This window comes from Drosophila yakuba, chromosome 3L (assembly GCF_016746365.2).
Source record: "Drosophila yakuba strain Tai18E2 chromosome 3L, Prin_Dyak_Tai18E2_2.1, whole genome shotgun sequence".
Taxonomy (NCBI): Eukaryota; Metazoa; Arthropoda; class Insecta; order Diptera; family Drosophilidae; genus Drosophila; species Drosophila yakuba.
This window is the reverse complement of record NC_052529.2, coordinates 16,304,477-16,324,426: the sequence shown is the minus strand read 5'-3', so window position 1 is coordinate 16,324,426 and position 19,950 is coordinate 16,304,477. Positions and strand designations below refer to the sequence as shown.

At 42.6% G+C, this 19,950-nt stretch overlaps 6 protein-coding genes across 7 annotated transcripts; 4 read left to right on the top strand and 2 right to left on the bottom strand.

The window, feature by feature from the left end:
* Positions 1 to 141: 141 nt before the first annotated feature.
* LOC6534275 (mediator of RNA polymerase II transcription subunit 19) lies at positions 142 to 2,693 on the bottom strand. The gene is made up of 3 exons (XM_002094920.3): positions 1,943 to 2,693; positions 1,110 to 1,224; positions 142 to 1,044 (listed from the first exon to the last, which is right to left on the bottom strand). Exons 1-3 carry the CDS (start codon positions 2,378 to 2,380, stop codon positions 587 to 589), a joined length of 1,011 nt encoding a protein of 336 aa, XP_002094956.1. The 5' UTR covers positions 2,381 to 2,693; the 3' UTR covers positions 142 to 586.
* A 587-nt stretch (positions 2,694 to 3,280) lies between these two features.
* Positions 3,281 to 5,638, top strand: LOC6534274 (dihydrolipoyl dehydrogenase, mitochondrial). The gene is made up of 4 exons (XM_002094919.4): positions 3,281 to 3,470; positions 3,779 to 4,306; positions 4,365 to 5,243; positions 5,335 to 5,638. Exons 1-4 carry the CDS (start codon positions 3,429 to 3,431, stop codon positions 5,398 to 5,400), a joined length of 1,515 nt encoding a protein of 504 aa, XP_002094955.1. The 5' UTR covers positions 3,281 to 3,428; the 3' UTR covers positions 5,401 to 5,638.
* A 399-nt stretch (positions 5,639 to 6,037) lies between these two features.
* Positions 6,038 to 8,619, top strand: LOC6534273 (tryptophan--tRNA ligase). The gene is made up of 3 exons (XM_002094918.4): positions 6,038 to 6,399; positions 6,462 to 6,889; positions 7,102 to 8,619. The coding sequence occupies exons 1-3, from the start codon at positions 6,187 to 6,189 to the stop codon at positions 8,447 to 8,449; spliced, it is 1,989 nt and encodes a 662-aa protein (XP_002094954.1). The 5' UTR covers positions 6,038 to 6,186; the 3' UTR covers positions 8,450 to 8,619.
* A 180-nt stretch (positions 8,620 to 8,799) lies between these two features.
* On the bottom strand, positions 8,800 to 13,301 carry LOC6534272 (cationic amino acid transporter 2). Of its 2 annotated transcripts, none has more exons than XM_002094917.3 (5): positions 13,145 to 13,301; positions 10,734 to 11,101; positions 10,403 to 10,663; positions 9,563 to 10,348; positions 8,800 to 9,449 (listed from the first exon to the last, which is right to left on the bottom strand). In XM_002094917.3, the coding sequence occupies exons 1-5, from the start codon at positions 13,177 to 13,179 to the stop codon at positions 8,998 to 9,000; spliced, it is 1,902 nt and encodes a 633-aa protein (XP_002094953.2). In that variant the 5' UTR covers positions 13,180 to 13,301; the 3' UTR covers positions 8,800 to 8,997. The 2 variants fall into 2 exon arrangements, with proteins under 2 accessions (XP_002094953.2, XP_015050540.1); XM_015195054.3 differs by lacking the exon at positions 13,145 to 13,301 and adding an exon at positions 11,829 to 12,075.
* Positions 13,302 to 16,006: 2,705 nt separating this feature from the next.
* On the top strand, positions 16,007 to 17,574 carry LOC120320446 (antigen 5 like allergen Cul n 1-like). The gene is made up of 3 exons (XM_039374271.2): positions 16,007 to 16,180; positions 16,571 to 16,962; positions 17,043 to 17,574. Exons 1-3 carry the CDS (start codon positions 16,034 to 16,036, stop codon positions 17,440 to 17,442), a joined length of 939 nt encoding a protein of 312 aa, XP_039230205.1. The 5' UTR covers positions 16,007 to 16,033; the 3' UTR covers positions 17,443 to 17,574.
* Positions 17,575 to 17,805: 231 nt separating this feature from the next.
* LOC6540388 (allergen Tab y 5.0101) lies at positions 17,806 to 19,512 on the top strand. The gene is made up of 3 exons (XM_039374267.2): positions 17,806 to 17,986; positions 18,400 to 18,791; positions 18,872 to 19,512. The coding sequence occupies exons 1-3, from the start codon at positions 17,840 to 17,842 to the stop codon at positions 19,503 to 19,505; spliced, it is 1,173 nt and encodes a 390-aa protein (XP_039230201.1). The 5' UTR covers positions 17,806 to 17,839; the 3' UTR covers positions 19,506 to 19,512.
* Positions 19,513 to 19,950: the final 438 nt, after the last annotated feature.

The following is a 19,950-nucleotide window of genomic DNA, read 5'->3' as shown; positions in this document are numbered from 1 at the left end:
ACTTGAAAAATGCAGATACTCCAACCGTTAATAAACACACACTTTGATCATTTGTATACTTGTTTATTGTTTTATGTGCCTAATCACTAAAATTAATTACTTATAGTACAGGCATTTTTATTTTGTTGAATCTCAGCTTTCTTTTGTGTTTATAAACTTGCTGGAAGAACAAACCATTGCAGAAATTTAATTGAAATACTGACCCTACACGTTACAAGGTTGGTAAGCGAAATAAAAAGGTTGCAAAGCAGTGGGTTTTTTGGGGGGCTTGGCGAGGGGTGTGTTTGTGTGGAGGGAAGAGCTGGAATCGAGAGCGAAAACGTTTTGCGTTTTGTACCATAACTTGCGTTAAAATAAATCTCATTAAGCTAGCGCGAAAAACGAACGAAAAATTGTTGGCTAATTACAGAAATAAACTATTTTACATTTACGATAATCATAAATTAATAACTAGGACACGAAACGATATCGAGAAAATTGCATTTAGAGGACCGAGGCCCTTTTGCGTTTTTTTTTATGTTGCCATTTGGGGTGCGTCTGCTGATGAGAGGTAATGAGCCAAGTCTATTTTGCTAAAGGATCCTGCCTAGAACTGCGACATAAGCAGGCTCCCACCGCCGCCGCCGCCCCCACCTCCTCCCCCGCCGCCGCCGCCACCTGGACCGCCGCTCGTGCCCAGCACAGATCCTAAAAGCCCACCACTTGACATCTGCTGTTGCTGCATGGGCATCTGCTGTTGCTGCTGCATCTGCATAGATGAGGAAAAGCTGTTCATGCTCCCCACAACGTTAGGTCCCATACTGGCACTAAGGCTGGACAGTCCGGGGCCAGGTCCACCTCCCAGCGAACCCAGACTAGTAGCTCCCATTACACCCGGTGCTCCGCCCAAACCCGTTCCTCCGGGCAGCAAACTCACGCCCGGTTCGGGGCTCTGGTTTTTCTTTTTACGCTTCTTCTCCTTTTTGCGCTTCTTGCGCTCCTTGTCGTCCTCGTGGCGTTTCTGCTTCTTGTGCTTTTTCTCGTAAGTCTCCAAGCCGGCCGAGTCTGCAAGATCGTAATCATTGGGTTAAGTGTGATCGAGTTGAGCGGTAATTCAGCAGATAGCTTACCGAGCAGCGTGGATTCCTGTCCCGTGGTCACGCCGTCTTTGTGTTTGTGCTTTTTGTGTTTGTTTTTGTGTTTACGCGCAGGTGTGACATATGTGGTACGATACTGTTCCGGCAGCTGAAATGGATATCAAAATAGGATAAATTACCAATGTGAAAGTGCAGAACTGATAAAAATATGCCGAAAAGAAATTTTTTCAGAATATGCATATGGCAGCAAAATGAAGTAGTGGTCCTATCTGGAGCGTTTTGACTAATGCACTTACGTGCAATTCAAATTTAAACATTTAATTGCTGAGAGACTAGGTCGCGTAGAAACGGACATGGCTATATCAACTTAGCTGTTCATACTGATCAATTTGACTCAATATACCTTGTTTAAAAAGTGCTTTAAGGGGAAAAGCTACATTAGAATTAAATTTACTTGTTTAATTAAATTTAAATACAATTATTTGGAACATAAATTAATGGCTAAATTATTTGTGTTTCAAACTGTTTTTTTAACATAAAGAAAATGTAGTGCCAATAAAATACAAGTGCATAATACTATTATAAATGACAGAAAAGTCGCGACAAAATTAAATTTTATAGTAGTTTTGCCTTTAGTAGATAAATCTGTGCAGGAATTAGGATTAGGCTGAAAGCATAGTTAAATGCATCATATTTTTTGATCATTATTACATTTAAAACCTTACATTTGATAATTGAAAGGCGAACCTAATGAAAGCAAATGTATAGAAACGCAAAACAGTGCGTCCAAATATGTTTGAATATGCTAAGCATTCGTCATTCGTAAGGTAGAGCAAGTGAAATAAAGGCAAATTGGTAAAACCAACCGGTCCGGGATGCAGGCGGAATCCGGCCAGCTGCACGGGGGTCAGCGGAAGAAGCTCCTTTCCACCAATGGGCGGCTTTTCGATCACGCTCCGCAGCGTGCTGTTCTCCACGGGATGCGTGATGAGGTCGTTGATACCGGGGATGTTCTGAAGAAACGAGGCCAGCGACTCCTTGAACTTCTTCTCTTTGAACTTGGTGAGTGTGTGGTGCAGTCCGTACTCGGTCATGAGATCCTTGTCACCGGTAAGTTCTGCCTTGGCGGGCGGTTCCTTCATGGAGTAGAATGGCCCCGTGTGAATGATCGTGGGCGTCTTGCCCAGCGAAATGGTCGTTTTCAGAGTGCCGGAGGAGTCTTGACGTGCCACCACGGGTGATCGGCCGCCGCCGTGGGGCGATGACTTTGGTGAGTCCATCATGTTGCCGTAGTTGCTCATCATCTTGGAAACTCAGCGATTCTCGGCCCTCTTGGCAGCCCACGCACACACTCGCAGCGCACACGCTCACGCACACACGGGCACAGCAACAAGGCAAGGCCAGCAGAAGGTATCGCCTGTCGCGACTCTCGGGCTGCGCTGGCCAAGCACACACTTTGCAAAATACGCCGCGGCTGCCCGGCACTTCGGCGAACTATTTTCTGGTTGAATACTCAACTAATTATCTGCTCTTGTGGCGTTTTCTAACAGATTTCGGAGGCAAGTCTCGCCATCTTGTTGTGTCCGCGAACCAGTGTGACCGCATTGCGACAGCTAGCGAAATACTGATGATTTAACGAAAACGCGAGTGGAAAGTGCCGCAAAAATACCAAAAGTGTTCTCGAAAATATCAGGACTGGGGAATACCACACAGAGTTGAGTTTCAAAGTATCGATTTTTCATCGTAAATTATATTTTTAATTTCATACAAAAATATAAGATTTCAATCGTTTTTGAAATACTATTCATCATAGGAAATATTCAAGATAAAATTAAAACGCCTATGGTCTTTGTAACAAAAAGGCATAATTGTAGTCCTAATTTTTTTTTGTGTTCCCGAAATGTTTTTAGTATGTACAAAGGTACGTATATTTTTCAAATAATACTTTTTAACAAATACAAAAATAAAAATCAATGGAAGCCAAAACTATAAAAATTGTTTCACAAATATACCTGGTTCGATTTAAGGTATATGACCCATAAAATATAAATATTTGAAAACTATCAATTGAGTTACATACACTTCGTATTTTGAACGATCATCAAATAAATAATTTTAGACACAACCTTTATAATTTGACAATTTTCTAGAATTTCTCATTTCAACAGAGTGGAAAATTCCCAAAACAATCGATAGCTCCCTGGCCATCATATGACCACTATCGAATGCACATCGCCAGCCCTGCGACCGCTCCGAGCTCCACAACACGAAAAACAGTCGGAAAAACACATCAAACTAGTGTTGTGTTTGTAGTTAAATAACGATTATCCTCATAACACGCCCGCACCAGCCATGCAGTTCACGCTCCGTCATGTTGTTTCGGCAGTAGCCAAGGTAAGGATCGGGAGACATAACAGATTCCCCAAACGCCATCGCCCCTCAAGTTATGCAATCTAACCTCACCGAGGGGGTCGAGAAATGGGTAGGAAAAGCCTGGAAAATGCACTTGGATCACCTGCAGTGCTCATATGATCCCAGGGGTGAATCACTGGCGTTTGGGGGATTTGTTTGGCCCCGTTTTCAAGGTCGCTAATTGGGCCAATTATCAGCTGATAGTCGGCCGAAGATTAGTGCGAAATGCGTGCGACTGGCGTGATAAATGATAAGGCGGCACAACATGTAGTAATCTGCTCTCTTTACAGACTCCTCTGCGCACCAATGCCGCCATTCTGGGTGCCCTTAACGCCCGCTGCTACTCCAGCACCCACGAGGCGGACATCGTGGTGATTGGCTCCGGACCCGGTGGCTATGTGGCCGCTATCAAGGCCGCCCAGATGGGCATGAAGACGGTCAGCGTGGAAAAGGAGGCCACTCTGGGCGGCACCTGCCTGAATGTTGGCTGCATTCCCTCAAAGGCGCTGCTGAACAACTCCCATTACTACCACATGGCTCACTCCGGGGATCTGGAGAGCCGTGGCATCAGTTGCGGCAGCGTTAGCCTGGATCTGGAGAAGCTTATGGGTCAAAAGTCAAACGCTGTGAAGGCTTTGACCGGTGGCATTGCCATGCTCTTCAAGAAGAACAAGGTCACACAGCTGTCGGGCTTCGGCAGCATCGTCAATCCCAACGAGGTGCAAGTGAAGAAATCCGATGGTTCCACGGAGACTGTCAAGACCAAGAACATTCTCATCGCCACTGGCTCGGAGGTTACCCCCTTCCCTGGCATTGAAGTAAGTGCAAGACCTATACAACACGCTTTATTATTTATGCCATACAAAACCTTCACAGATTGACGAGGAAGTTATTGTAAGTAGCACTGGCGCCCTGAAGCTGGCCAAGGTGCCCAAGCATCTGGTTGTCATCGGCGCCGGTGTCATTGGTCTGGAGCTTGGTTCGGTATGGTCGCGTCTGGGCGCTGAGGTCACTGCCATTGAGTTCATGGACACGATCGGCGGCGTGGGCATCGATAACGAAGTCTCCAAGACGTTCCAGAAGGTGCTAACTAAGCAGGGTCTTAAGTTCAAGCTGGGCACCAAGGTGACGGCAGCCTCTCGCAGCGGCGACAACGTCACCGTGTCCGTGGAGAACGCCAAGTCTGGCGAGAAGGAGGAGATTCAGTGCGACGCCCTACTGGTCAGTGTTGGACGTCGTCCCTACACCGAAGGTCTGGGTCTCGAGGCCGTGGGCATTGTTAAGGACGACCGCGGCAGGATCCCTGTCAACGCCACTTTCCAAACTGTGGTGCCCAACATTTACGCCATCGGCGACTGCATCCACGGACCCATGTTGGCGCATAAGGCTGAAGATGAGGGCCTCATCACCATTGAAGGCATCAACGGAGGCCACGTGCACATTGACTACAACTGCGTGCCCAGTGTGGTCTACACGCATCCCGAGGTCGCGTGGGTTGGCAAGAGCGAGGAGCAACTGAAGCAGGAGGGCGTTGCCTACAAGGTGGGCAAGTTCCCCTTCCTGGCCAACTCCCGTGCCAAGACCAACAATGAAACCGACGGTTTCGTCAAGGTTCTGGCCGACCAGGCCACCGATAAGATCCTGGGAACCCACATCATCGGACCTAGTGCTGGCGAGTTGATTAACGAGGCTGTGCTGGCCATGGAGTACGGAGCGGCAGCCGAGGACGTGGCCCGTGTTTGTCATGCGCATCCAGTAAGTGATCACAAATCGATTGTAGCTTAGAATAACTTTAGTACTTAACAGAATGTTTCGAGCCTAAAGCACAATTTTTTTTTTGTTTCAGACTTGTGCCGAGGCTTTACGTGAGGCTAATGTGGCAGCTGCCTTTGGCAAACCGATCAATTTCTAAGCACTTCCCAATCCCTGCCAGATAGTGAAGAATTTTGCACCGCGTTTGAAATCTTTGGATAACCCCTATTCGAAAAATTATCCTGACGGCCGAAACGACAGTCTCCGCATATTTGTAACTCTCAGTGTAGGAACAGAAAAGTGGAAAATATAAATAATGGTAATGGCGCCAGGCGTTAATTGCAATGTAATATGTGTATTAAGCTAGAATAAATACAACACAGTTTGAAAACTCGAAACCCCACTTCAGTAGATTAATGCGTTTCCAATGTAGTTCGATTTTCTGGTGTACAACTAATAAAGCTACTAGCTAAAAAATAATGGGAGATTAGGCTTCTAGTTTTTTAAACTTATTTTTTTATAAATTGTTCTCTAGGGATTTTTTACCTTCAAACAATTGGTTTAAAAAATCGTAAGCTATATTTTTTAAAAGAAAGATTATATATTTAAGTATTCACTTAATTTAAATTGATTGGCAAGTTATCTGAACATAATCTTGAACTTTTTAATAAATGTTTGAAAAATTTTGAATGATTTCCAAAACTAGCTAGGGAATGAGCAATATTCCCGTTTTAGCGGTAAACTCGCCAAGCTGAGTATCACTGTTAACAGCTGTCGCACCGGCTTTTCGAAAACCATCTGGCAACGCTCGCGAACGCTCAGTGTCAAAATTTCGGCCGTTTCAAACGAATAATTTATTTTTGGGCTTTGTTCTCACATTTAGCACCGCATTATTCCCAATATTTTTTTCAAAGGTTTTGGGGTACAAAATTCATAGCTCATTGCAATGTTCCGATTTGGCAAGCTCCGTCGCAGCCTGTCTAAGGTGACCAAAAAGGAACCGACAGCTGTGCATATTCAGCGCCGTTGCATTCAGGCTAGGAGTTTCTTGCCGGGATTGGCCACTAGGACAACTGGAACGCCCTCTGCGACGGCCCAGGTGACCGGTGGCAACAAGCATCAGACCCATGGTAATACTGGTGACAGTGGCCACGAGGAAGTGAGTTCATTCGTAGAATTAGTTTACATAACCCACGGCTCTAATACATTACCCCAATTCAGCACAACAGCCGCTGGCAAAGGAAGATCTTCAGTGGCATCCAGCCAACGGGTTCCCTGCATCTGGGTAACTATCTCGGCGCCGTCCGCAAGTGGGTGCAGCTGCAGAATGCCCGTGACGATGTCACCGTCTGTATTGTGGATTTGCACTCTATTACCATGCCCCACAATCCGCCGCTTCTGCGTGAGAACATCTTTACCATGGCCGCCACGCTGCTTGCCTGTGGAATCGATCCCACCAAGAGCACCCTCTTCGTCCAGTCCGCAGTTGCCGCGCACGCTGAGTTCAACTGGATCCTTAGCTCCCTGACCACCATGCCGCGATTGGCTCAACTGCCGCAGTTCCGGGAGAAATCCCGCCTTCTTAAGGATGTTCCTCTGGGATTATACGTTTACCCGGTTCTTCAAGCAGCCGACATCATGCTCTACAAGTAAATATCTTCGTTCTTCTGATTATAATGTCACCCGTGAAGTCCTAGTAGCTTATCAGACTTTTTGGCTTTGGTTCAGCTTAACATCTTTTTAAGTACAAAATTACTTTAAATATCTATATGCACCAACTGCAAGAAGTCTCCACCTTAACCCAATGATTCAGGCTTACTTATTCTGGTACTTATAATATTCATTTACGTTTTTCCATTAGGGCCACACATGTTCCTGTGGGCGCTGACCAGATTCAGCACATTCAACTGGCCCAGCACTTGGCCAAAACTTATAACAGTCGCTATGGTGAGACCTTCCCTGTATGCACCGCAATTATTGAAGATGGTGATGCCTCCCGTGTGCTGTCCCTGCGAGATCCCTCCAAAAAGATGTCAAAATCGGAGGCAAATCCTAAAGCGACAATCAACTTGTGTGACTCGCCCGACTTGATAACGCAAAAGATAAAGAAAGCCGTCACAGACTTTACATCAGACATTACCTATAATCCTGGCAAGCGAGCTGGCGTCAGCAATCTGGTCAACATCCATGCCCAGGTCACGGGACAGCCGATAAAGACAGTGGTGGACGAGGCCGCCACCCTGGACACGGCCAAGTATAAGGACCGTGTGGCGGAGGCTGTGGTCGAACACTTGCGACCGATTCGTGAACAGATACAACATCACATGACCAGGCGCAACGAGATGATGTACTTGCTTGAAGTGGGGGCAGAAAAGGCACGTCAGCAGGCACATCAAACCTTGAACGATGTTAAACAACGCCTAGGGCTAGGCACCAGTGTCAACATTCCGGCTGCGGTGCATGTGGCTCCACTTTTGCCCGCACCCGATATATCCAAAACCTCGGCAAGCAGGCGAATGTCCAAGGATTTCGACGGAAATGTCCACGAGCGCCACGAGCGAATGTACGGATTCGGAGATCAGCCAAGCGGAGGAGCTGGTCAGTCAGTCACCGGGGAGTTGGCGGATATGTCTCAGGCCGCTGTACCGCGGGTGGTCCGTCGGGCGCCCGTCGTTCCCACTCAGTCTCTGCGTGTGGAGAAACAACTAGGTAGCTCCCGAACTAGACACGTATTTAAAATGGACACCTGCAATGCGCCGCATATTGGTTTCAAACCGCCGCCGGGATTTTCGGCCGGCATGGTAACAGGTGGTCTGGGAAAGAACCAGCGGCCGATAGTTAAACCCGTAACTGGCGCTCTGGGATTCGGCCAGCAATCGCAGGGTGGCTCTTTTAAGCACAGCCAGAACGTGAATCCCAGTGCGGTATCCACCATTGCACGTGAAGTAAACGCTGCCAAGAAGCAGGAGTTTACCTGCAATCCCGCTTTGTACGGGTCTGCTCTAGAACAGCGTTCAAATTCCAGTCACTTAAGCGAAAAAACTAACTCCACGGCAGGAGACAGTGAGTTCATTATTGTCGCGAACGAGGAGGAAGAGCAGTCCTCGTATGAGGAGCAACGCGAAGAAGCTGAAGAGGAGGAGACTGCGGAACGCGAAAGGGAGAATGGCGAGCGAAATGCTGCTGCAGCTACCAAAGTCGAGATTTAAGTCAGGGAAACATTGCAATTGTTATAAGTGTAGTACAAGTATACTTAGATCCCATTTCTGTTAAATCTATCGTTTTTATAAAAATCGCGGACAGCTTTCGCAGCAGAAAACTAGTCAATATTTAAAGTGCAGTTATGTCAAGATAATAATATAGACGCATCAAAATCAAATGACATATGGATGGTGACTCCAATTGAACGCTACAATTATTAAATATCGTTTACGTACTGAGAGTGCGGTAAGATTACATTTTAAAATTGTAAAATGTTTGTTACCATTCGATTGCATGGCCGGTGTGATTTTCCCGCTTAATTATAAGCAAATCTAGCATCGAAATAAATTTAAACCTATTTAGCATAGGAATATTCATGTTTATTGCTTTCAGCTAACTTATTGTACTTTCGTAGTTTTTGGTATCCTATTTAACGGTATGAGGATAAGTGCATGTGTAAATTACATAGGTGAGTAGGTGGATGATGAGAGCGCGTCTATTTGCGTATCTTGCAGGCAAAAAGTAATTGTATAGTATGTTAAATATCAATATATATTTAGGATGTACTGTGCATTAATATCAGGGGCACCTCGTTGCTGTATTTCGAGTTTTCCTGCCCGCCCAACAACGCCGAATTGCTGCAGTCCCGCATCATGGCGATGGAATTGTTACGCTGTTCCCGCTGCCTCAGTCGGCTGTGACGGATGCCGTAGGCCAGGAAGATAGTCAGGCCTATGGCGATCCATATGCTGAAGCGCACCCATGTGAGAATGTCCAACTTGATCATCAGGTAAATGTTAATCATAATGGAAATTCCCGGTAGCCAGGGTACCAAGGGAACCTTGAACGACAATTTCACCCCTGATGTTGGTTGGCGCGAGATAATCAGGAGAAGCACTGCAAGGGGTATGATGCCCAGCACCAGCTTAATACCATCGAAGGATGTCACGTTAGCCAGATCCTCCTCGAACTTGGTCAGAATCTGCGAGAAAACCATGCACCAAAGAGCTGAAACCAAATAAATTTGATCAGATTTCATTAAAAAAGTATAAAAACAATACTAATTCGTAGTACAAGTATGAAGTAAGCTATAATCCAATTTCAAAACAACTTGTACTCACAGAACAGCGTGACACTGTAGGTGACAATCCTTGAAGTCTGCTTTGTGGGTACGGTCTGACCATTTAGGTTGAATATCCGCCTCCAAAGGGCACTGGGATGATCCTGCTCCAGACCCGTGGCACGTCCATTTGCCACAATGCGACTCTCCCGGCGATCGTCCACTTCGTAGCGCAACATGAGGACACAACTGGCCACCATGGAATAGGCCAACAAAGTGCCAATGGACATCATGTTCACCAATTGGCTGAGATTGAAAACTGCCGCCAAAATGCCAGTCAGCAGACCTGTGATCATGGTGCCCTTGAAAGGCGTCTTGTACTTCTCGCTAATGTCTCCGAGAAATTTGAACAGCAATCCATCGTTGGACATGGCAAATACGATCCTTGGCAGCGGGAACATGGCTCCCATCATGCTGGAGCACAGTCCGAACATCGCCCCAATACTGACAACGTACTCGGCCACATGCCAACCGTTAATCCGGAAGACATGGGGCAGTGGAGCCTTTTCGTCCTGCTCAAAATAGGGCAGCATCATGGTCAGCACTGTGGACACTCCAAAGTAGGCCAGAAAGATCATGGCCAGCGAGACAATCACAGCAAATGGAATGGACTTCTTGGGATTCTTGGCCTCCTCTCCAGCTGTGGCAATGCAGTCGAAGCCAATAAAGCCGTAAAAGCAAACTGCAGCACCCTTGATTATGCCTGAAACTCCGTAGGGCATAAATCCACCATCGCCGTAACCCTCGGGTACTTCCGATTTTGGAATGGACCAGTTTCTGCTGGAAACTGAATAAGGGATTGTATAAGTAAATTAGTAAGTGAAACAATTTCAAAACCCACCTTTAAAAAGACCAGCGATAATGACGAACATCACCACACCAAGATTTAGCATGGTAAAGACATTGTTCACCCTGGTAGATTCTTTGGCTCCAACTGCAATGGCCAGGGAAAAAAGTATGGTCACCACGAAGGCAAACAGATCCGGATAGGCACCCATTCCGTCAATGTTGAGGGGCATGTGGGTGCCCAGGAAACTACTCATCGGATTGCCGCAAAGCTGATCGAGATAGGTGCTTAAACCCTTGACGACACTGGCAGAGCCTTGGGAATTCGAATATTGGGCAATTAAATCAAACCAATCAGTCGATAGCGTCACCAATTAAGAACTTACCAATTGCGTATTCGAGAATGAGATTCCAGCCGATGAGGAAGGCGATAAACTCACCAATGGTCACATAGCTATAGATATACGCCGATCCCGCTTTCGGAACCCGAGCTCCGAACTCCGCATAGCACAATCCGGCAAAGATCGAGGCGATGGCGGCGATGAGGAAGCTCACGACCACGGCAGGGCCAGCATATTGCTTGGACACTTCGCCAGCAAGGACGTAAACACCCACGCCCAGCGTCGATCCGATTCCCAGGGCGGTAAGATCGAAGGCGGATAAGACCTTGGCCAGTTTGGATTCATTCGAGTCCTCCAGGGGCTTCTTGCGTGTGAGCACGCGAAACGCATTCGTCACGCTCCAGCTGGGCATTCTGGAATACGTTCATTAAACAATTATTATAATGGGTAAGTGTGCAATTGGGGCTTAGGGCTTTTGCTGAGCCGTGCAATAATAACCCGCCGTATTTTCGATGTTTACAGAACCCACATATTAACACGTTCGCAATTTGTGGAAAGTGCCTGTGGTGGTAGGTGGTCTAAGAAATTTGCGGAGTTGGGTTTATGGATCGGGCCATAAGAAAATTAGTGGGCGTCCGTTAATGTGCGAATGTAGACAACGGTTTTACAGTCGCCAAGTCGCGTCGAAGCTGATCTAAATTGGAGTCTTGTGATCATCGGGGACTAATTCCGATGACTAACAGGGGATATCTCACACAAATTCATCCCAAGGTGCAGTGTCTCAGCTAACGCAAGGCGCAAGAAACTATGAGTTTGTCAAGGTGTTCAGATACATATTGGTTAAGGCTTAAACAATTACTAAAATTCAATTCCTTCAAGTTTTTTAAATTCATTTCAGTTTGATTTACTACTCAATGTAAACATCTTATGTTAATATATGTACATGTACATAGGTGAAAATAATTAATAGTAATAGGCTGTCATATTCACCATTTAAGGTTATTTAAAAACTTTTATGTAAAGATCAAATTCTACATTTTTTTGAAATCTTTGAAATATTTTTAATATTATTAAATATTTTAAAATTTTGAGATATGTTTGCTCATTTAAATTTCTGAGCATTAAATATCGATTTCTCACCTGCTTGTTAGTGAACTAGTTTAGATCCTTTATCACACAGATAATTTTTTGCCTGTCTTCCTTATCGCCTTTGAATCTTTATTTACTAAATTTTACAAACTACCAGCCATTCTGCGATTTCAAGGGCCGAATCGAGTTTCAAATGCTTGAGTGTGCAACTAATAACCGAATGTATCTGGTTGCCACTTAATTGAGTTTGCGTATTCGAATTCGCAGTTTGGAACTTGATCGACTTGCGTATAGCGCCGGGAAGCGTTCCACTTATTTCTGAGCGTTGGTCAAGCACGCCAGGGCCATTAAATAGCGAATCGGTTCTACGGCTCCGGGAATCGTGGTGAGTGCCAGCCGGACAGAAGCTCTCGAATCCTCAGGTCAGACACAACTGTGGTGGAATCGCGCCTCTGACGCTGATAACGCTAATTGGTAACCCGCTACCACCTCCTTCCCCACCTGAACGTGAAGTACGAGTATCGCATACCCGAATGCATACTACGGATGGGAATTCTCAATCCAACGGATGACTTCTCAGGTCGATGGGCCAAGTTTACCACAAGCCCTAATGAATTGTCGCGATCGATTAGCAGCGGTTCGAATAGTGGAAACTGTTTGTCGTCAATAAATAAATAGCAGAGTAGCTACATTTTAGGCTCAGTTCAAGTGTGGCACTTGCTTTAAAATTACGATTTTAAGAAACTTTAATATTTGCATCTTTGACACGGACATTGCATTAGTAGTTTATTCATCTTACACTTTGGAATGTTGCGAATATCTTAAAAAACGTTCATAAGATAAGAAACGTGACTACAGAACTAAGCTCTTATTCAGAAAAAATCAACATACATTTTATTTGGATGACTCATTTTTAAAATAATGTATACTTTCCCAATATGCAAGTAAGAGTAGAAAATATTCCATTACCTCCAGTTTAATTGCAATTTTTACGCGCCAAAAAAAGCAGCTGCATTTTTCGTCCTTTTATGAAAAGGATTGGGACGCTGCAAAGGGCATTTTTCAGTTGGGGTGCTGATAGCTCCTGGATGGTTTTACTAATTTAGCTTTGTTTGAGCTTTTCATTAACATGGCCGCGTGGGGCTGGAGATTTGGCCATTGTTTATACACAACTCAGCTGATAGGGAATAGCCGATTCACGTCGTGTGGCCGAGAAGTGGGTGCTAAATCGTGGCTAAAATTAGCCACCGTGTTTGATTGCATTAAACGCTAATTTTAGACACTTGTTGCATGCGTGTTCTTGTAGTCCCCCACAGAGATACATACATACGTACATATGTATGTACTTCACATCCCATTAAACTCACCCATAGTACTCGGCGAACTCCTCCATTGCTGTCATGCGAATCGATTTGATTAAATTCAATTAATACTGTACCGCTCATCAATTCGCGGCCGTTTTCCGTTCTTCACATAACCATTCTGCCGCAAACCATGTGTTTTGGACATAAAATCACTTTTCCACGCAACACAAGCTGCCGCTCTCTCTGCCTCTCGCTCTCCCATTGCCATGACCGCAGTCAATGGGGTTTGAACCTTGTTGAACCCTTTTTAATAACAGTCACAGCAAATGTTTGTTGGATTTCAAAGCTTTGAAAGACTTTTGTTGGCATTTCTTAATTTTTTAAATTAAAGAAAAATGGTTTTCGGTTTGGTTTTATGCGTTGAAATAAAATTAACTAAGGGTCAGTATATTTTTGTATACACGAATACATTTAGCTTTTATTTATAAGACTCCTTTGACGAGTATTGTTGTAAAAAGGTCTGTAAGTTTTGCAAATCACCTAAGAAGTAATAAATAATATTAACTAATAATATTGCATTATTTTCGCCCTCGCGCTACTTCCATGTTCATCTACTATTTTCGTTTGTGGGGCGAGAGAAAATCCGGGTAGTCGACTTCTTCGAATCTTCGTATGCTGGCGATATTTATACATTCAACGCGGTGGCCTGGCAGCCCTGATTCAGCCGGTAAAAACACAATAGCCGCTCTCTCTTGAGGGCTCTTTTTGGGCCTTGCCTGTGAGCTTGTTTAATAGCCATTTCTATTTCATCAGACTTTAGTTCCACCCTTAACAGAGTTTCTTTGAATGTTTGTTTTCTTGGAAAAAATATTCAGGGCTGCAAAATATTCATGTTACATGATAAAAAACAAAGTAAAATTTGTTAATTTATGTTAAATTTCTTAATTTGTATTTATGTGTATTTACAATATGTTTGCTCAAATTTGTATTGATGTTATGGAGTAATTTTTGTAATTCCAATTAACGCCAGTCCTCTAACATCCATATTTATTATCGATAGAGGGAAAGGGTCCTTTTAATTTTATTCCGCAAGTTTTATTAAGTTTATTTCCCACTTGCTGCTATCTGTGTATGTACATATCTACTTACAGTGGCTCACAGCTTATTTCAACCAGCGTCTATCTGAAACTTCAACGGTCTGTAAAACCTGAACAAAAAATTTTATCAACAAAATTTAAACGCAACATAATTCCTGTATGTTTCAAGATAGTATTTACTAACTTATTTTATTCTTAATTATTTTGGTAGTATTTTTAAAAGAATTAATAATAAAAATGTACCTCAAAACAATGCCACAGCTCATTTCAACCATCTGCTTTAAAGCTTTGCAATTTTTCGATACTTCGCAAATGGTCTATGCCCTTGCTCTATTATTTTCTATGCAGTTAAGATTGATTTTGGACAATTCTCTGCCAAAGATCGTGCTAAAAAAAATCGTTTGGCAATATGGCTCCACGTACAACTTTAGAACAGCGGGAGCTTGTATTAAAACATTTTAAAAATTGACATTCGCGCAGGAAAATTGCAGAAATGGTTTCTCTTAGTGATTCTACAGTCCAAAACATCATTTATAATCTCGTACCAGAAAATAGAACGCACGACAAGGGAAGGAATGCTCTCAAAAAAACTTTTAATCAGACGGACGAGCGCCATAACGTCCGGAAAATTCAGAAAAATCTCAGATTATCGGCTCCAAAAATTGCCAACGAAATAGAAGCAGAGTTAGGAAAGTCTTGCCACCCGAAAACAAGTCGGCGTGTGCTCCGTGAGCATTATTTAAATGGTAGAATTGAACGGAAGAAACCATTTATAAGTGCTAAAAACATTAAGGCACGTTAAAAGTTTGCTAAACAGCATTTAAAAATGGATTCAGCTTTTTGGAACACAGTTGTATTCGCTGATGAGTCCAAGTTCAATATTTTTGGCTCAGATGGAGCATCATATGTGTGGAGAAAGCCAAATACAGAGCTGCAAAGCCAAAAATTAAAAAGCTACAGTCAAGCACGGCGGTGGCAGCGTCATGTTTGGGCCTGTATGTCGGCAGCTCGAGTTGAGAAGCTCGTATTTCTTGAATAAAATGCGTTACCTCGATATTTTGAAGTTAAATTTATTGGATAGTGCAGAAAAACTGGGCCTACGGGACAATTTTCGATTTTATTAAGACCATTGTCTTGTCACCCAAAACATAAGTCTGGCATTGTGCAAACCTGGCTAGTGTGGAATTGTCCCCATGTAGTGCAACCCCAAGCACAGTCGCCAGACATGAATGTCAAAGAGAATTTGTGGGAAATTTTGGATACAAACGTTCGGAAACGCCAAATTTCCAATAAATCTGACCTAAGAGTAGTTTTAGTAGAGGAAAGGGCTAAAATCACCCCAGAAATTAGTGAATTCGATGCCGAAAAGGCTTAAAATGGTGGTTGACAACAAGGGAGGTCACACAAAATATTAAAAAAATTTAATAGTTTTAAGCATAAGATAAAATAACATTAGAAAATATAACATATAATGCCACAAGCTGTGGCATTGTTTTGAGGTGCATTTTCATTATTAATTCTTTAAAAAATACTGGCAAAATAATTAAAAATAAAAAAAGTTAGTAAATAATATCTTGAAACATACAGGAATTATGTTGCGTTTAAATTTTGTTGATAAAAATTTTTGTTCGTCACTTAGAAAATGTAATGCTGACGTCCACAGTAACTAATGTAATATATTGTTTAGTATATAACCGTACTTAACATTTTGTTGTGGTCGAACTTTTAAAACCAAACAAGTCAGTGCTCTGTTAAGTCACACTTGGTCATAATGAAGCAAGCTTAATCTAATAATCTTAGCTAATTTCAACACCGAATAATAGCCAACAATGTTAGTTTTAGAACGATAGTGAAGATGTGGAGTTGTCCTTGCGTTGCAGTCGGATTGCTGCTCATATTCAGTCTGAATCTGGTCATTCTGCTGCCGGAAACGAACTATTGCCATTTAAAAAACTGCCCAGTGGATAAAAAACTGCCACATATTGGCTGCAATAACAGTGGGGTAAGAGTGATAGTTGAAAACTGGCATTGTCCGTCTGTCCGTCCTTAAGAACGTCGAGTTCTTAAGAACTGTAAAAGCTAGAAACTTGGGACTAACCATGCATGTTGCTGCGCCCATTCTAACGCCTACAAAGGGCCCTAAGCTGCCACGCCCACAGTTTTTAAAAATATATTGAAATTTTCCATTTAAATATTTGTATTGTCAATTTCTATCGATATACTGTACCGCCAACAAGCCGCCCATAACCACCACACCAACAAATTTAAATTTTTTTTCGATTTATTTAAATATTAATCAGTTTTTTATGCCAATTATAACGCTAGCCAACATAATTTTGTGAATATATTCTTGTCACCTCTATTACATGAGTAACTTTTGTTTGTATTGCAGAACTGGTCGCCAAAGTGCGGAAAAGAGCCAACAATTGTTTCAATACCCCAGCATATAAGAAATTTCATTCTGAACTATCATAACACATTTCGCGATATGGTGGCCGGTGGCCAATTGCACAAGCTGCCCATTGCAGCCCGCATGCTTAAGTTGAATTGGGACCACGACTTGGCTTTTTTGGCTACACTCTTGGTAAAACGCTGCGATATCCAACCCACAGACCACTGCATATCCACAGAAGAGTTCTCGTCTCCAGGCTACCACACGGTATATAACAAGTTCAAGGGGACCCAGGATACATCCAGGATAGTTCGATCGCAACTGAATGCGTGGTACGATCAGTACAAGCACGTTTCTGCATATAGTCTAATTAATGGATTGTCCCCGGATAAGTAAGCGATATCCTTAACTTAGACTGCTTAACTACTTAACTTAATCTAATTCATGGCCAACTAATATTTCTCGATTTAAGAAAGGAGGTTGGGCACTTTCTAAGAATGATGGTGGGACCCAGTAACCGATTAGGCTGTGCCATAGCTAGAATAGAAAAAGACGGATGGACTCACCAATGGCTCACCTGCCTGTATAGCTGTTCACCTAAGAAGAACTCGTTTCTATACGAGTATTCCGGAAAATCTGGAACATATTGCACCACTGGGATTAATGGCAAATTTCAACATTTATGCGATGACACGGAACCTGTGACAGATTGCATGCACTCTGATCTATTCAAGACAACAATCAGCAACGACACTGCATCATTCATCAGAGACATGATGAATAGAAAAATTAAACCCAGATTTTTTTTTCTGCTTTTTTTGCCGGCATGGTTTGCTGTTAATAGTTTTAAGCATAAGAAAATATATCATTAGGAAATATAACATATAATGCCACAAGCTGTGGCATTGTTTTGAGGTGCATTTTCATTATTAATTCTTTAAAAAATACTGGCAAAATACAAAAATAAAATAAGTTAGTAAATAATATCTTGAAACATACAGGAATTATGTTGCGTTTAAATTTTGTTGATACAATTTTTTGTTCGTCACTTAGAAAATGTAATGCTGACGTCCACAGTAACTAATGTAATATATTGTTTAGTATATAACCGTACTTAACATTTTGTTGTGGTCGAACTTTTAAAACCAAACAAGTCAGTGCTCTGTTAAGTCACACTTGGTCATAATGAAGCAAGCTTAATCTAATAATCTTAGCTAATTTCAACACCGAATAATAGCCAACAATGTTAGTTTTAGAACGATAGTGAAGATGTGGAGTTGTCCTTGCGTTGCAGTCGGATTGCTGCTCATATTCAGTCTGAATCTGGTCTTTCTGCTGCCGGAAACGAACTATTGCCATTTAAAAAACTGCCCAGTGGATAAAAAACTGCCACATATTGGCTGCAATAACAGTGGGGTAAGAGTGATAGTTGAAAACTGGCATTGTCCGTCTGTCCGTCCTTAAGAACGTCGAGTTCTTAAGAACTGTAAAAGCTAGAAACTTGGGACTAACCATGCATGTTGCCGCGCCCATTCTAACGCCTACAAAGGGCCCTAAGCTGCCACGCCCACAGTTTTTAAAAATATATTGAAATTTTCCATTTAAATATTTGTATTTTCAATTTCTATCGATATGCTAAAAATTGTTGGCCATGCCTACTGTACCGCCAACAAGCCGCCCATAAGCACCACACCAACAAATTTAAATTTTTTTTCGATTTATTTAAATATTTATCAGTTTTTTATGCCAATTATAACGCTAGCCAACATAATTTTGTGAATATATTCTTGTCACCTCTATTACATGAGTAACTTTTGTTTGTATTGCAGAACTGGTCGCCAAAGTGCGGAAAAGAGCCAACAATTGTTTCAATACCCCAGCATATAAGAAATTTCATTCTGAACTATCATAACACATTTCGCGATATGGTGGCCGGTGGCCAATTGCACAAGCTGCCCATTGCAGCCCGCATGCTTAAGTTGAATTGGGACCACGACTTGGCTTTTTTGGCTACACTCTTGGTAAAACGCTGCGATATCCAACCCACAGACCACTGCATATCCACAGAAGAGTTCTCGTCTCCAGGCTACCACACGGTATATAACAAGTTCAAGGGGACCCAGGATACATCCAGGATAGTTCGATCGCAACTGAATGCGTGGTACGATCAGTACAAGCACGTTTCTGCATATAGTCTAATTAATGGATTGTCCCCGGATAAGTAAGCGATATCCTTAACTTAGACTGCTTAACTACTTAACTTAATCTAATTCATGGCCAACTAATATTTCTCGATTTAAGAAAGGAGGTTGGGCACTTCCTAAGAATGATGGTGGGACCCAGTAACCGATTAGGCTGTGCCATAGCTAGAATCGAAAAAGACGGATGGACTCACCAATGGCTCACCTGCCTGTATAGCTGTTCATCCAAGAAGAACACGCTTCTATACGAGTATTCCGGAAAACCTGGCATATATTGCACCAATGGAATTAATGGCAAGTTTCAACATCTATGTAATGACACGGAACCTGTCACAGATTGCATGCACTCTGATCTATTCAAGACAACAATCAGCAACGACACTGCATCATTCATCAGAGACATGATGAATAGAAAAATTAAACCCAGATTTTTTTTTAAGATTTTTTCTTTTGCGAAGAAGTCTGCGAGAAAAGTTAGAAAGGTGGTGAAGAAGGTTAAGAGAGCTTTGAAGAAGAAGAAGAATATGAAGAAGAAGAAGAAGAACAAGAAGAAGAAGAAGAAGAAAGTATCGAGAAAAGATAAGAAATCTGAAGAGGTTTTAGTCGCTTTAGAGGCAAATGTTGAATCAAACATTAAAAATAAGGAAGATGTTGGATCAGAAAATGAAGATAAGGCAAATGATGAATTAACAACTGAAAATGATGTGCAAAATACAACAATAAATCCCAATTAACAGATAATTTGCATTTTTAAATATAATATTACTCTAATAGCAACGGGTATACATATATAATAGTTTGCTAATATAAGTTATGTGTATTTATATATCTGGGGTTTAGCTTACCTGGTGGTTAAGCTGGGGATTAGTTTAATTGGGGGTTAGGTTATCTACCGGTTAGTTTATCAGCCGGTTAGCTTAACTGGGGGTTATATTATCTGGGGGTTAGTTTATCTTATGCCTTTACCACATTTGCCAAATCTGTTTTACTCAATGTCTCACTCAGTCAGTCAGAACTTTGAGTGAGAGTACCAAATGCTGCTTTCACTGTATTCGGGACAGACCTCTAATTTCTACCTTATAAGGGTCAGTATATTTTTTTATACACGTATACATTTAGCTCTTATTTATTAGGTAGTCTTTTATATGTTTCCTTTGACAAGTGAAACGTTTAAACTTA

Bases quoted from the DNA above. Each gene is read 5' to 3' on its own strand.
- LOC6534272 (XM_002094917.3), bottom strand. From the start codon at position 13,179: ATGACAGCAATGGAGGAGTTCGCCGAGTACTATGG. The intron at 11,102-13,144 runs GTGAGTTTAATG...AACGTATTCCAG, and splicing joins GAGTTCGCCGAGTACTATGG to AATGCCCAGCTGGAGCGTGA. The intron at 10,664-10,733 runs GTAAGTTCTTAA...CGAATTCCCAAG, and splicing joins CATTCTCGAATACGCAATTG to GCTCTGCCAGTGTCGTCAAG.
- LOC6540388 (XM_039374267.2), top strand. From the start codon at position 17,840: ATGTGGAGTTGTCCTTGCGTTGCAGTCGGATTGCTGCTCATATTCAGT. The intron at 17,987-18,399 runs GTAAGAGTGATA...TTTGTATTGCAG, and splicing joins TTGGCTGCAATAACAGTGGG to AACTGGTCGCCAAAGTGCGG. The intron at 18,792-18,871 runs GTAAGCGATATC...TCTCGATTTAAG, and splicing joins AATGGATTGTCCCCGGATAA to AAAGGAGGTTGGGCACTTCC.
- LOC6534274 (XM_002094919.4), top strand. From the start codon at position 3,429: ATGCAGTTCACGCTCCGTCATGTTGTTTCGGCAGTAGCCAAG. The intron at 3,471-3,778 runs GTAAGGATCGGG...CTCTCTTTACAG, and splicing joins TTGTTTCGGCAGTAGCCAAG to ACTCCTCTGCGCACCAATGC. The intron at 5,244-5,334 runs GTAAGTGATCAC...TTTTTGTTTCAG, and splicing joins GTGTTTGTCATGCGCATCCA to ACTTGTGCCGAGGCTTTACG.
- LOC6534275 (XM_002094920.3), bottom strand. From the start codon at position 2,380: ATGATGAGCAACTACGGCAACATGATGGACTCACCAAAGTCATCGCCC. The intron at 1,225-1,942 runs GTTGGTTTTACC...TATCCATTTCAG, and splicing joins TCCGCCTGCATCCCGGACCG to CTGCCGGAACAGTATCGTAC. The intron at 1,045-1,109 runs GTAAGCTATCTG...ACGATCTTGCAG, and splicing joins ACAGGAATCCACGCTGCTCG to ACTCGGCCGGCTTGGAGACT.
- LOC120320446 (XM_039374271.2), top strand. From the start codon at position 16,034: ATGTGGAGTTGTCCTTGCGTTGCAGTCGGATTGCTGCTCATATTCAGT. The intron at 16,181-16,570 runs GTAAGAGTGATA...TTTGTATTGCAG, and splicing joins TTGGCTGCAATAACAGTGGG to AACTGGTCGCCAAAGTGCGG. The intron at 16,963-17,042 runs GTAAGCGATATC...TCTCGATTTAAG, and splicing joins AATGGATTGTCCCCGGATAA to AAAGGAGGTTGGGCACTTTC.
- LOC6534273 (XM_002094918.4), top strand. From the start codon at position 6,187: ATGTTCCGATTTGGCAAGCTCCGTCGCAGCCTGTCTAAGGTGACCAAA. The intron at 6,400-6,461 runs GTGAGTTCATTC...ACCCCAATTCAG, and splicing joins GTGACAGTGGCCACGAGGAA to CACAACAGCCGCTGGCAAAG. The intron at 6,890-7,101 runs GTAAATATCTTC...TTTTTCCATTAG, and splicing joins GCCGACATCATGCTCTACAA to GGCCACACATGTTCCTGTGG.